At 41.3% G+C, this 13,095-nt stretch overlaps 1 protein-coding gene across 3 annotated transcripts in view; it reads right to left on the bottom strand.

Moving 5' to 3' along the window:
* Nucleotides 1-13,095, bottom strand: part of RAPGEF5 (Rap guanine nucleotide exchange factor 5) — a 235,203-nt gene that overhangs the window by 59,719 nt on the left and 162,389 nt on the right. For 2 of the 3 annotated variants that reach the window (XM_005205289.5, XM_059885819.1), the window contains 2 exons: nucleotides 12,587-12,705; nucleotides 12,023-12,111 (listed from right to left, as the gene is read on the bottom strand). In XM_005205289.5, coding sequence (XP_005205346.3) covers nucleotides 12,023-12,111; nucleotides 12,587-12,705 — 208 coding nt within the window. The remainder of the gene's footprint in view (nucleotides 1-12,022; nucleotides 12,112-12,586; nucleotides 12,706-13,095) is intronic. The other variant, XM_010804110.4, reaches the window with a different exon arrangement.

Raw genomic sequence — 13,095 nt, forward strand, 5'->3', positions numbered from 1 at the left:
TATATTCAATATACGTGATAAAGTACAATGGAAAAGAATGTAAAAAAATAATGTCTTAATGTATATAACTGAATCACTTTGCTGTATAGCAGAAATTGGCACAACATTATAACTCAACTATACTTCAATTAAAAAAAAAAGAATACATGAGATTAGTGTAAATACTCACCTATAGAGAAAAATATAAGACTTAATCTTTATAGGCTTTAAAAAAGTGTTTACATGGCACTTTAAATTACAATATGTTTATATTACTTTGAAAGGACAGAAATGTATAGGGACACTGGAGCAAAGAGCTGGAAGGAATCATACCTCTAGCTGATTTCAGATGTGCCTTACCAGCTCTGGAGTGCATTTCTTTATTTCTATTTGCACATGAGACAGAAGTATATGGATATTTGTGTACATCACTGTTCGAGATTTTCTGTTATATGCAGCCATGCCTAATCACAAAAAATATATACGCACAGAAAATCAGGAACTCAAATACAGTATCAATAATGTGGTCTCGTTCTCAAGTTTCTCAACTATCATAAGCAGGAAAAGTACATTTAAAGAGAGATGAGTGTTGTGAATTTACCCTAATCTCATTATTGTGAATTTCTAGAATGTGCTGATAAAGAAACATTTGCCTTGCATGTTTCTGATCTCTTTTTAAAAGAACCAACAACCTCCCCCAGAATACAGTCAAATAGTGTAAATGGTCATAATAATTCTGAGATATGATACACTCACAATATGCTAATCAGCAATGGCAGAATTTGAGCCTAATCAAATCTTTCTATAAAAGTCATCAGTAGTGAATGAAAATGGCTTTGCAATGCCTTCAAATTCAGACCAAACTGAACTAAGACACAGGAGGTCACATTTTACATGTTCAACTCTGGGGACAAGAGCTAAAATTAGGATGGAAATATCTCCATCCTGTTCTCTCTATGCTTTTTTTTTTTTTCCTTAACAAAATACACGACACTGGATTTACAGTATCTATAAGCCTGCTACACAAAAACAAAATACGTGCTATCAAGCAAAACAGGAAGAAAATTCTGTGTGTGTGGTGGGGGGGATTAACTTGCTCTAAATACTATGTAAATCTTTCTTCATAACAAGACTATTTAAGGCACAGAAAGGGATGTAGAAAGAAAATACCAGATGCTTTAATATTAAAACTACTATCTATCACCAGCGCTGATATAAACACCACTCACCTAAACTCCTGTTCATTTTTAGACTGAGCATTTAAATAGAAATATCCTACTAGGCATGAGATGGGAAATTTTAACTTCTGCTTTTCATCTTCACACTAAGTGAAGCTCATTTATAGGATTAAAAGATTTAAAAATTAGAAGGTTCATCAAGTATCCTGTATGCTGAAAACAGACAAGAAGGGTAAGTGTGAAGCAGAGAAGGATATAGCATTGCTCTGAAAGTAATCTCCTGCCACTATTTAGATTACAACAAGATATTCTGGGTATTACAATAAGACATTTTAGTTTTCCACACTTTCTGTTCACCCATACCTCCCAATTCTGTCTCATTTCATATTTATTTCTGGGATTTGGGGGAAGGACTGACAGCCCAACAGCAGCCTTAAGTACAAGGCAAAAAAGCAGCAAACAGAATGAAAAGAATGGTTTCGATTGTAGAGCAAGAAAGCCCCAAGGGCAGAAAATGAGGATAATGGGAAATGGGAGGGGAAGGTTATAATGAGAAAGACTGCAGAGAGAAATGAGGAAAAGCTCAATTATAGGTGTGTTAAAGACAAAAATTCTCTCACTTGAAGAATATCCCTTTTAGACATGTGCTTGTCAATTACAACAATTCTGTGGCTTTGTACACTTTACCTAAAGCCGTAATTTGATAGAAACACGCTGTGAGAGACTCTAACATGCGGTGATTATAATCAACAGACTGCCATCCACTAGCATTCCTTCCTGACACTTATAAGACTATCTGAAATACACACTGTTGTATTGAAGAATCACTTTTTCCCCCATTTTCTGACAGGACCCTAAAATTTTTGACTGAGGACAATGTCACAGTATTTAAAAATACGGATGAGAACATTTGATGATCTCACATTAATTCCATCAAGAGTAAAGATGACACACAAGATCTCTGAGGGAGAGAAGGGAACAGAGGGAGAGAGAGAAGAGTTGTTTTTAATCCACTGAATTGCTTTAAACACAGTCTCGAGTAATTTCATTTGCTGATGTTACATTAAAACTATGGTTCTGCTAAAATTAAACACACTTTTGAGACAGTATCATATCTCCAGAAATTTTAGAATCTGCTGCTCCAAAAATACCTGACTCATATCACACATTTAAACAAGTTTCTGGAAATACAGCTGGACCCTCACAAAATCACAAGTGTTTCTACTAAAGTACAATATTAAGTGTGCCAATATACCCCAAATTCACTGAGAAAATGCAGTCATTTTTAAAACTTTAAGACGAGAAAAGCATTTTCTTTTTAAGGAAATAAAAATTCATTTTCCTTTTAAAAAGAACTCCCCCCTCCCAAAAGTTTATTAAGAATAAAAATCAGCACAAATTAACTGAGAAACTGTGCTACAGAGATTATAGATTATAGAACTATAAATAGAAAGAAGTAGCATCCTTTGTTTTTAAAAGATATATATTAGGGAGACAAAATATAAAGGGAAATCTAAACAAAGCTTTTCTCAAACACATCTTTATAAGAAAAACTACAAGTAATACTGGGTTTGTGTTTAAAAAGCAACCTTCACACTATGTCAAAGAGACTATACAGATTTAAGCCAATATCTTATTCACATGATTATAAAACCAAAGATATTCTACATATTTTGTGACTTATTAGAGAGGGCCTTTATGCTTTATATTTAAAAATAGATGGTATTTTATATATTTTGATTCTTTGAAATTTGGTAATTTATGCACATATGTATGGCAACTCTCAGTGTACCAGAGTATTTTATTATTTGTAATAATTTATCCACTAGCCATTCAAGGAGATTAGAATTTACTGAACTACAAAAAAGAAACACCTAAGGTTCCCCACAGCTGTCTATCGAAAGATATGAGGACCAAATTGAGCATCTGAGGCAAAGAAAATGGAAATAAGGGGAATAAGGCAAATAAAATGTGCAAAGGTGAATAAAGGAGGAACTCCATTCATTTCTAAGTCTTTTGCTCTGGCTACAGTTTACAAAGGGAGACCCTGGTGGTTTGGGGGGTTCAGGACACGCCACCAGGACAGACTTCACAGAAACAAGCAGTCACATGTGTATTTCGTTTAGGACATAATGTGCCAAAGAAACTTTCAAAGATCCTCTACCTCGCTTCCTGTGTCCAGGACCTGGCCTTCAGTCTAACCCATCATAAAGTTATTGATATTTTCCATAAAATATCGAAGAAGTATTCAAAGAAGAAAGTCCAAAAACTCTTGTGAAGATGCACAAGTTTTTCAAAATTCCTATAGTCAGGAGACTAAAGGTCTATTTCTAAGGTAATTCTTACCCCTTGCGTGCTTCATTTTCCATTTCCTGTCTTCAGATCCTCCTGAAATTAATTTCCCACAGCCCTACAGTACTTTAGCTTGTTTCTATGTGCTCTAGACTTATACTTGTCCTGGAAGAGATCATGTGGTATAAAACATGAAAATGATGTGATTTTGAAAAACGTATTCCACTGACCCAATATGTTCTAAACAGGAATAGCTTCCCTGAAAAGTAGGCTGTACTTCTGCTTATGTCCTTATCCAATAAACATCTCCTTTTCCCATCGCTCAGGTTGTAATGAAAACTTCCACATTTCCATTATTAATCAGCCTACATTAATGACCTTATGCTTCAGCTCTGTCTCACTTCATTTCACCTGGCTTCATTACCAACAGGAGTATTAATTAACCCACAATCTACTGGCAGTGTAAAAGCATCAATTCCCTTGTTATTATTCATAATATCACTTGTTCAAAGGTGGTGTGAATAGATGAGTTCAGAAGATGAACACCTCAAATGAAATTCAGTTAAAATCTGATTTTTAATCATTTCTCATGTGAGTGGTCTGATACAGCATCAGCTGATAATTAGGACCTCTTCCCTCACACCCTCGGTCTTGTGTAACCTTCTGGAAGCAGTCAGCCAATGCAGTGGCCACTTTACTCACAGCTGGAGACCAAGAAGCAAGTCTTTGTGCTGGAGAGTAGTTCTCCCTAAAGTGACTACTAAAATGCTTGATTTGAGGTTTATAGCTAGAGGTGAATGGTAGATTTTTTCCTTCAATTCTGCCTTTTATCCATGATTCTAGTAACTAGACAAAAAAGATGTCTGAGATAAAGCTACGAACACAGCTGGGTTCATTTCCAGATTCAAATGATCCCTCTATCTCTGAAGCACCTTAGTTAACTTCTTCTGCCTTGGTGTCTCTGTCCATTAGCTGGAGATAATCATCCTATACAAGCATCATTCTAAGGGAGCAGACGTTCAGATAAATGGAGTGGTGTCAAAACCTGGCTCTCAAAATTGGAGGGGGCCTCAGATGTCATGTGATCTAAGTTCTTTGCTTTCATAAATGAGGCAACCGAGAAAGAAATTTCTACACAATTCTAATTATCTTGTCACTTTGTCAATATTAATTTATAAAGTCTTCCAATACTTCGATTGCAATCAGCAATAACAACACATTCTCCATATTAGCAATTAGGAGAGAAGCTAAGGGAACTGCCAAGAAACCAAACCAAATGCACAAAGATTACAGAGCAGAACAGAAACCAGACGCTTATATGAGCACTTTTATTCCTAGTGCTCTCTCAACGGCACTTTCGGGATTTTCACTGTCACTGTGGATTGCTGTTTCAAGCCTTCACTTTATTTGGAAAAACAAGCCTTTGCTGAACAGTGGGTCTCTCATCTGCATCTGAGGCACACCCAAGGCAGCTGGAGTCAAGGCTAATGAATTTCTTCAGTCTTTCGTTGATTTTTTTCATTAGCATGTATGCAAACAGAATTAACCTAATATTTAAAATTGACAGCTCCATAAAGCTGAAAAAGACCTCAAGTGGCAACCTAGTCCAGTTATGAGTCTCTGAGAAAGTTATCTGCACAGGTCAGGAAGGTAAACGGCTGATACCAAGCAACTACAGCGATATAAAGCCTACAACTTCTAGCTGAAGCAAGTACCATCTGGGGATACCCATGCCTACTTCAAATTCCTTTTGTCTTGTATCTATTTATTTTTTCAACTATTTCCTTCAGTTCTGAACTTTGCTGAATAAGACCAGAAGCTTCATGTTAATTCTCTATACTACTTCAGATATGCTAAAATATAGCTTCTTCATCTTTAATGGCATATAGATACAGTTCTCCCACACTAGTGCCTGTAATGAGATTGGTTATTTAGCACCCATTCATATCACATCTTTCACATCCACTGGTTCCCTCTTTGTTTTTTGGCTGACTCCCCCCATTAAAATGTAAGCCCCACAGAGGAGTTGCGGTGTTCTGTTTATAGCTGTGTCCCATGGCTACAACAGTGCCTACATAATAGTAGAGGTCAGAGATAATTGTGGAAGGAAGGAATTAAAATTTTCTTTGGCATTCATCACATGTATATTGGCTTCCCTAATAGCTCAGTTGGTAAAGGCTCTGCCTGCAATGCAGGAGACCCCAGTTTGATTCCTGGGTTGGGAAGATCTGCTGGAGAAGGGATAGGCTATCCACTCCAAAATTCTTGGGCTTCCCTTGTGGCTCAGCTGGTAAAGAATCTGCCTGCAATGCGGGAGACCTGGGTTCGATCCCTGGGTTGGAAAGATCCCCTGGAGAAGGGAAAGGCTACCCACTCCAGTATTCTGGCCTAGAGAATTCCATGGACTATATAGTCCATGGGGTTGCAAAGAGTCAGACACGACTGAGCAACTTTCACTTTCACATGTATATATAAACTGGACACTCAAAAATACACTGTTGTATTTTATCACAGGAGCAGTGTGTAAAGTTAAAACTAGAGGAATTACAGAGGGAGTGCTAGTCTGAGAGCAGGGATGCAGTACATTTCACCACTGGGGGGAAAACCCCCTGCTTTTCTCTGGCAAAAGACTGTTTCTGAATTACCCAAAATGGCCTGGTAATAAAAGTCTCTGCAAATGTATTTTACTAGTTGGTGATAAATCAAAGCTGTTCTTTGTAAACGTTATAACATAATTTCTGAAAGGAACTTAAGAAGTTTCCCACTGGACCAGGTTCTACACAAACACGCTTAAGTCATCACCAGATAGGGCCACTGAGCCTTGAATTCCAAGTCTGTTACCCCATCAACATTCTAACTGCTCTCTGAGTGAGGCTGAAGAAATACAGCAGGAAGACAAGAGCAACAAGAGTCAGGCCAAATGACCTAAGTCCTTGCGCATGCCTAAGTGATGGTGAGGTAAGCATAAAATGACCGTGAGGTTCTGGCAGGTGGCTGCATGAACACTAGGGGCTCCAAATCTAGAATTTCAGGGTTCTGTGACATATTTTGAAAGGAAAGGGTTGATATAAATCTCTTTGGACCAAAGCATTTCAGTGATGAAAGACACTTCAGAAATCACTTCATGTATAACTGCTCAAGGTCTCAGGCTAGTTTACTAATCGAGTCCAGAACCAGGAACCAACACTTTGAATCTCATCTGAATGCCCCTTCTACTCTGCTGTCTGCATATTCTTCCTCAAAACATCATTTCTTACAGAAGTAAACGTTCTCAGCTGTAAGACTGAAGGACCACCCAGAGATCCGTGGGGCATGACAGAACCCTGGCAAAAATCCAAATGGGTTTTGCTCACTATACCATTGCCTCCTCATTCCAAGAATTGAGAGCAAAGAGCTGTGTGACCAGCACCACTGTTTCCCTGGATTATCTCCTCTTTTCAAAACTGTTTTAGAGGCTCGACCAACAATGCAGGTTTGTGATTCTGAACTTAGGCTGCAGAGGTACTGGGGCAGGAAACAGTGGATACGAGGCCAGATATGAACCCAGGAGAGGGAGTGGGGAGCGCGGTGGGGCAAAGTGGAAATGACTCCCCCCTAGCTTCCAGGGGCAAATGCATAACTATTTGACGCTTGGAATTTGTCTTTGAAGAAAGTGGGGAGACACAGTCATCATGCTAGCTCTGTGGCTCTCAGACCTGCCTACGCACAGCATCACCTGCGGAGCTTTCAAAGACCGTAAGGCCTAGGTCTCAACTCAGGTCAACTGAATCAGCATCTCTGGGGTGGGACTCAGATACTGGTATTTTGAAAAATGCCCCGTGTGCAGCCAATGATGCAGACACAGATAAGATCTATGACTGGTCTATGACGTGTCACATGGTACCACAAAAATAAAAAGACAAATCCAAGATAATGTTACATGCATGTTAACTGCATAAAACCATGGGGAGCCTCCCAACCATCTAAAAGCTCTATGCCAGCCCCCAAAAGTTCTAGTCCTCCACAGCCATGCGGGCACAGGCTTAAAAAGATCTTGTCACTTGCAAAAGAAAGCCTGGAAGAAGACCCAACAGCTTTTCAGAAATCCTAAAAGATAAGGAAATTAAGGAAGAAGTTCACCTAAATTGTCTTCTGTATTTCCAATGATCAGGAAAAAAGGCATTCTTAATTTTCCTTCAAAAGAAGTATGTATCATGTATTCAGGACAGGTTTGCTGTTGGCAGGGGGAAGAAGGTAAAAAAGTCAGTGAAAAACTGTCATGCTGTTCTAGTTCCACTCAAGGTCCCATCAATGCAGTGCTCCAAAAACACTACTAAGCTGGAGATGGAGAGCAGCTGTGGCACCCCATCAATTAAGTGAGACGCTTCTATGACATAACCCAGGTATTAACTTTCACAGAGGTGGTGGCCTCGCTACACAGGTAAGGGACTCACTTTCTCCATGATGTAAGGAGCCTTGTAGATGCCACTGAAAGTACACCCACTCGCACAGACTACACTGTGGTCAACACACACCGAGTCCACGATATCCTGAAGGCAACCTCATGAAGTAAGAACAGCCATACCTGGAAGAAAGCAGGTCAAGCCTAGTAAGCATTGGCTGATAGGCTTTACCTGTTTCCACTATCCTAGTCTCTGTTTTTCTTGAAAACCTGTTATCACAAGCATATTTGCTTTGAAAAGATGAAAAAAAACCCAAGACACAGAAGAAACAGGGCAGCAAATAATGTCCTTTGCTCATGTTTCCCCTAAAGTAGACTCATCATAATGCAGATGTAGGAAAAAAAATCAGTAAGAAGGATTTTCTCTGTGTAATCCATAGGATACACAGTGTGTCGCCCCCATCTGCCCCACTTTGAAACAGAAATCGTTATTCCTAACAGAAGCATCTTGCATCCTTTCCAGGGAGGGGAAGGGCTTAAACAGGAGCAGCCACCACTGCGGACCAGGGCAGTGGTACAGACTTAGACCTCCATCCCCCCAGCTCCTCCACACACAACAAACTGGTTTTCTTGCTTCTTGCCTTCCGTGTAAGTCTCCTGGGCTAGGAATGCCCAGTGATATCTGTCCTATTTCTGGGAAGATGGAAGACAGAGCTGCTTGATTTTCCTCTAACATTCCAAATCCTTCAAGTCAGAACCTGAACCTTGAAAGAAAAGGAAATCTTTGCAAACAGCTTCAGTCTTTGCATGTTCACCAACAGATATCCAGTTACCAGACTCAAATAGTTTTTCAATTTTAAACAAGGAAGGATTATGCATTCATTCATTCCAGAGATAATCAAAGGATGGGTTTTTGTGCCAGGTACTACCAGAGGGGAAAGGTAGGCACGCAGAAGATTATGATATGAAAATAAGCATAGTGTCATGTGGGTCAAATCATTTAGGAAAATCATTAGTAGGTTGCTTGTAAGCATCTCCAATCTTTTTTGCTTTTAAAACTCAGTTTGATATGGTGATAGAATACTGTATGAATTGTTGTTTTCTATTCTATTCTTAATTCAGGTAATAACAAAAATACATTATCTCATATTTCTATTCCACTCAATTAAGTAAACTTTTTTTCCTGCTTGCATCTTAACATCAACTAGCAATCGCTTGAACTTTCCTTTCTGAGTATAAGTCTCTTCTACTGGGCCGTGAACCTACACTTTAACAATGAAGTGACTTTTGTGGCAAAGAGATGGGGAATAACTTGCATCTCTTGTTTGGTTAACTTCCCCAGCCTCTGGCAGGTACAGGAATGTAAGAATCAAGATCAGGCTCATCCCAACCCGAATCATTTATTTCCTCCCATGTACCTTTCTCCCTCACTGCCATTGGGGCCATGTGGACCACCACCATATGGCTCCACCCGGCTCCATATGGCTCCAGCTCCCTAAAAGGGGCGCTCAAGAACATAAAAACACTGCTGTATACTTTTATTACAGCCCCTTCTCATTTTCCTCCATCTGTCTTCCATATGTTTACGAGACTCTATTAGACCCCTGAATACATAGGCCTTTTATAATGAGGGTTGCCAGCCTGAACAAGATAAAGAACTGAAATTCACCTCTATCAGTGACAAGGGGCCTCAGCTACTTTAAAATAAGTGATTCATTTGGTGTTCAAACTAGAACAAACTCATAATCACTTTTCTTCCATTTTTACATGAAACTGATCTTATATTTATGAGATTTCTTTTAGTTTTATCAACAAAAGCCACATACAGGGTCTTTCTGTTGTATTTTCTCCAAGTGCTGTTCATGAAGTTTGGAAGAACTGTGTGTGACTTCTACTTAGGTGTCCCTATGATATTACACATCCATCTCTCTCCAAAGTTGATTTTTTCATTATCATAAAACTCTCCTTTGATCAGAGGAAGTATTATTACCATTTTCCCCCTCAGGTGTCTCTGCCAACACATGTGTTTGCGTCCCCTGCAAATGCTAAGGAAATGAGTAGGAGTGAGGAGAGGCTGGCCCAGCAGGACTGAAGCCACCCCCACTGAGTCCTGGTCCTCTCTGCTTTGCTCAGCACCTGGCAAGAGTGACACGTGAGACCCCGGTGTTGGTATAATCTAAAGCAACCTGGGACTAACAGTCACGACACACCAGCTACAACACCCTTTCCCAACAGGAGGCGACCGCTGGCATTACTAAGAGGGATCAGGGTGATTTTTCATTCCCAGTATTAAGTATGGGAGCTTGTTAGTAGGCACCAGGACTTCCCTGGAGGCTCAGTGATAAAGGATCTGTCTGCCAATCGAGCAGACACAGGTTCAATCCCTGCGTCAGCAAGATGCCCCGCAGGAGGAAATGCAACCCACTCCAGTGTTCTTGCCTGGGAAATCCCATGGACAGCAGAGCCTAGCAGGCTATAGGCCATGGGGTTGCAAGAGTTGGACACGACTGGGCGACTAAACAACAACAAGAAGGCCATCCCTCACAAAAAACAAATGACAGTGAGAACAAAAGAAAAAAAGAAACCAACTGGCCCAGGATTGACTTCAGTAATCTCTACTCTTATTTATACAACTTAGACATGAAGTCCTGTGCTACAGAATAGAACTGTAGTGCTATTAAGAACAAGCCACTGAATCTCCCAACCTGGTACCCATATTCAAAGGTGTCTTCATGGCAGATAACCTGTCTGTAATCAAGTCCAAACCACCTGTGTAAAGCAGTCTGGTAATCGGTACACAGAAAATTATGGCCAGTTCCATAATGACCACCTCTGATGAAGCAGAACTTGCAAACATTACTCAAATGTGCAAATATTAATAGACAGACGAGCAAAAACCACCCAGCAAATGCCACAAGAATACGTTTTTCTTTTAGCCTGTGTATAAATGACTACTGCTATTTTTTTCCCCAAATACACATAAGGCAAAGTAAAGTTTTTATTTGAATTGTGAGATCAAACAATAACACTATCAGTAGGATGAGTGATGGAGTCATTTTGACTTTTAAAAAACTCAACTGCATATTTCACATATCTTTGTTCCTCTTAATGTCCTTCATAATGCAGCACAGATCTGTTAAGTTCAGACAAAACTGCTAGGACCCAAGGAAATGCTTGTTCTCACCTGAGCTATCCTCTCAAAATCCTTCTTGAATGGGAGAAACTTAAGGAGTTATCGATACAAAGTATTGTACCAGCACAACCCCCAAATGCCTTTTATTGATGCAGTCCATGTATTGCAAACCGTGGTCACGACAGGTGCTATGGCGGCAGCAAAAAGTGCATTTTAGTCAGGGGATCAAGTCACAGAATTCAGGCTAAAGTCAGAGGCCTATTCATTGGGATAACTGCTCCAGGCTGAAACAAATTACAAATCCTGGTTAAAAGAATCCAGCACTGCCCTGTGTGATGAAGGAAGTTTAGCCAGATCATGCAGGGATAGCATTTCCAGTAGTGCAAGGGTGAAAAAGCTAAGCGGGTATTTTGCCTGAGGATTAAATAGAAGGACAAGGAACCTGACCAAGAAGACTTCAGTGAATTATTTCTAGTCTGAGAAGCTGTGAGTCTCATATTCTGCACAGTAGGGCTTGCTTTGAGCAGTTTGTGAAACACTTGGAAAAACGCAGAAGTTGCCACTAAGCTTCTAGTTGCTGAATAGTTGCATTAATTGTTGACATTTTGGCAGGGAGGCTCCTCCGGCCAGCTCAGTGCTTCCCACGGGCGGGCTAGGTAAATGCTTGCCGGTAACCCCCATCTCCCTTGTAATCCTTCCCACTGAACACTGGCTACTGGATGCTGGCCTCTTGTTGTCAACTGCCTTTAGGTGAGATTTGGTAAAAATTGCCAGCAAAACAAGAATACGTGCCTTCCTATCATTTCTTTGTACAGCCACTTACCAGGCGGCTGCTGGGATCTCCATGCGTCCATTTACTGGATTTAAACAAAACGGCAGGAGGCTAAGGGGGAGGCGCACAAAGGTCTGCCGGCTCAGCCGCCCCGCTCCACCCCACCCCCCCGCCCCCCACCCGCGCTTTGCTGCTTTGGTTAGGGAGGGAGCCTTGCCCCTCAGGAAACTGATAAGGGCGCTGCAGCCGTGAGTCTGGAAGAAGCGGGAGACACCCCCCTGCCTTACCTGTTTCTTTGTCCTGGACTTCTTCCAGGTGCAAGTCATTCAAAAGATGCTCCAAGATCTTCTCCGGGGTCCCGGACACGACGACGTATCTGTCAGAGAGCAGAGAGTCCACCGAGTCCTCCTCAGTGGAGGACTGTGAGCGGCTGCTCCACTCCTCGTCCTCATCCTCCTCGTCAATGTATTTGAAATAAGGCACATCGAAGGTGGGCAGGGGCAGCTCTCGGTCTGCCAGCGCGGCAGCGGCGGGATCCTTTCTTTCTAAGTGCGGGTCAAAGACCCTCAGCCGGGAGCTGCCCATTGTGCACGACCACTAACAAAGGCATCCCCTAGATGCTCAGAGATCTTGCCACCTCTGTCCTTTTGCTGGGAACCGAGTCCATCTGGCTGCTAGGAGCTCTGCAGTCAGCTAGAACGCTAGCTAGCTCGCTCGAGAGGCAAGAGGCGGAGAAAAAAAGGGAGGGAGGGAGGGAAGAGGAGGCAGAGACAGCGAGTGAGATGGAGCGGGAGAAGGGGGGCAGGCAGGGAAAGGAAACAGAAGCGCGGGGCTCCGGTGAAAACTCTCACCTCCAATCGCTCTCGGCGCTCCCCGCCTGCGGGGCTGGGCCGCAGCTCTGCACTTTCTTCAGCACCAGGACATTCTGGTCCTGCTCTTTCACCTCAACCGTCGTCACTTCATCATCCTGCTTTAATTGCCGACAGGAGTGATGGATGGAAGAAGGAAAAAGGGAGAGAAGATTAAAAGGCAAAAAAAGCTAACAAAAGCTGCAATCTCTCAAGTTGCTTTCCCACCTAATTTCTTTATAGATTCAGAACAAATTAGGAATCTGGTCAAGAATCTCCGTCTAATGGTAATGGGTCCAGGATCAAGTTCTGTGGACACATAAACCATTAGAAAAACATACATACTTTAAAGGAAACTGAAAAAAACCCAGTGAGGATGGGAGTCGGAGTTCATTTGTAAAACTACTTGAATGATCTGAATAAAGAAATCCAAAGTTCAAAGTCTCAGAAACACAACACACTAATTGCATGTGTACTACTCTTTTACCTGGTTACTGCTTCCTAAACAGCCA

Source organism: Bos taurus, chromosome 4 (genome assembly GCF_002263795.3).
Source record: "Bos taurus isolate L1 Dominette 01449 registration number 42190680 breed Hereford chromosome 4, ARS-UCD2.0, whole genome shotgun sequence".
Taxonomy (NCBI): Eukaryota; Metazoa; Chordata; class Mammalia; order Artiodactyla; family Bovidae; genus Bos; species Bos taurus.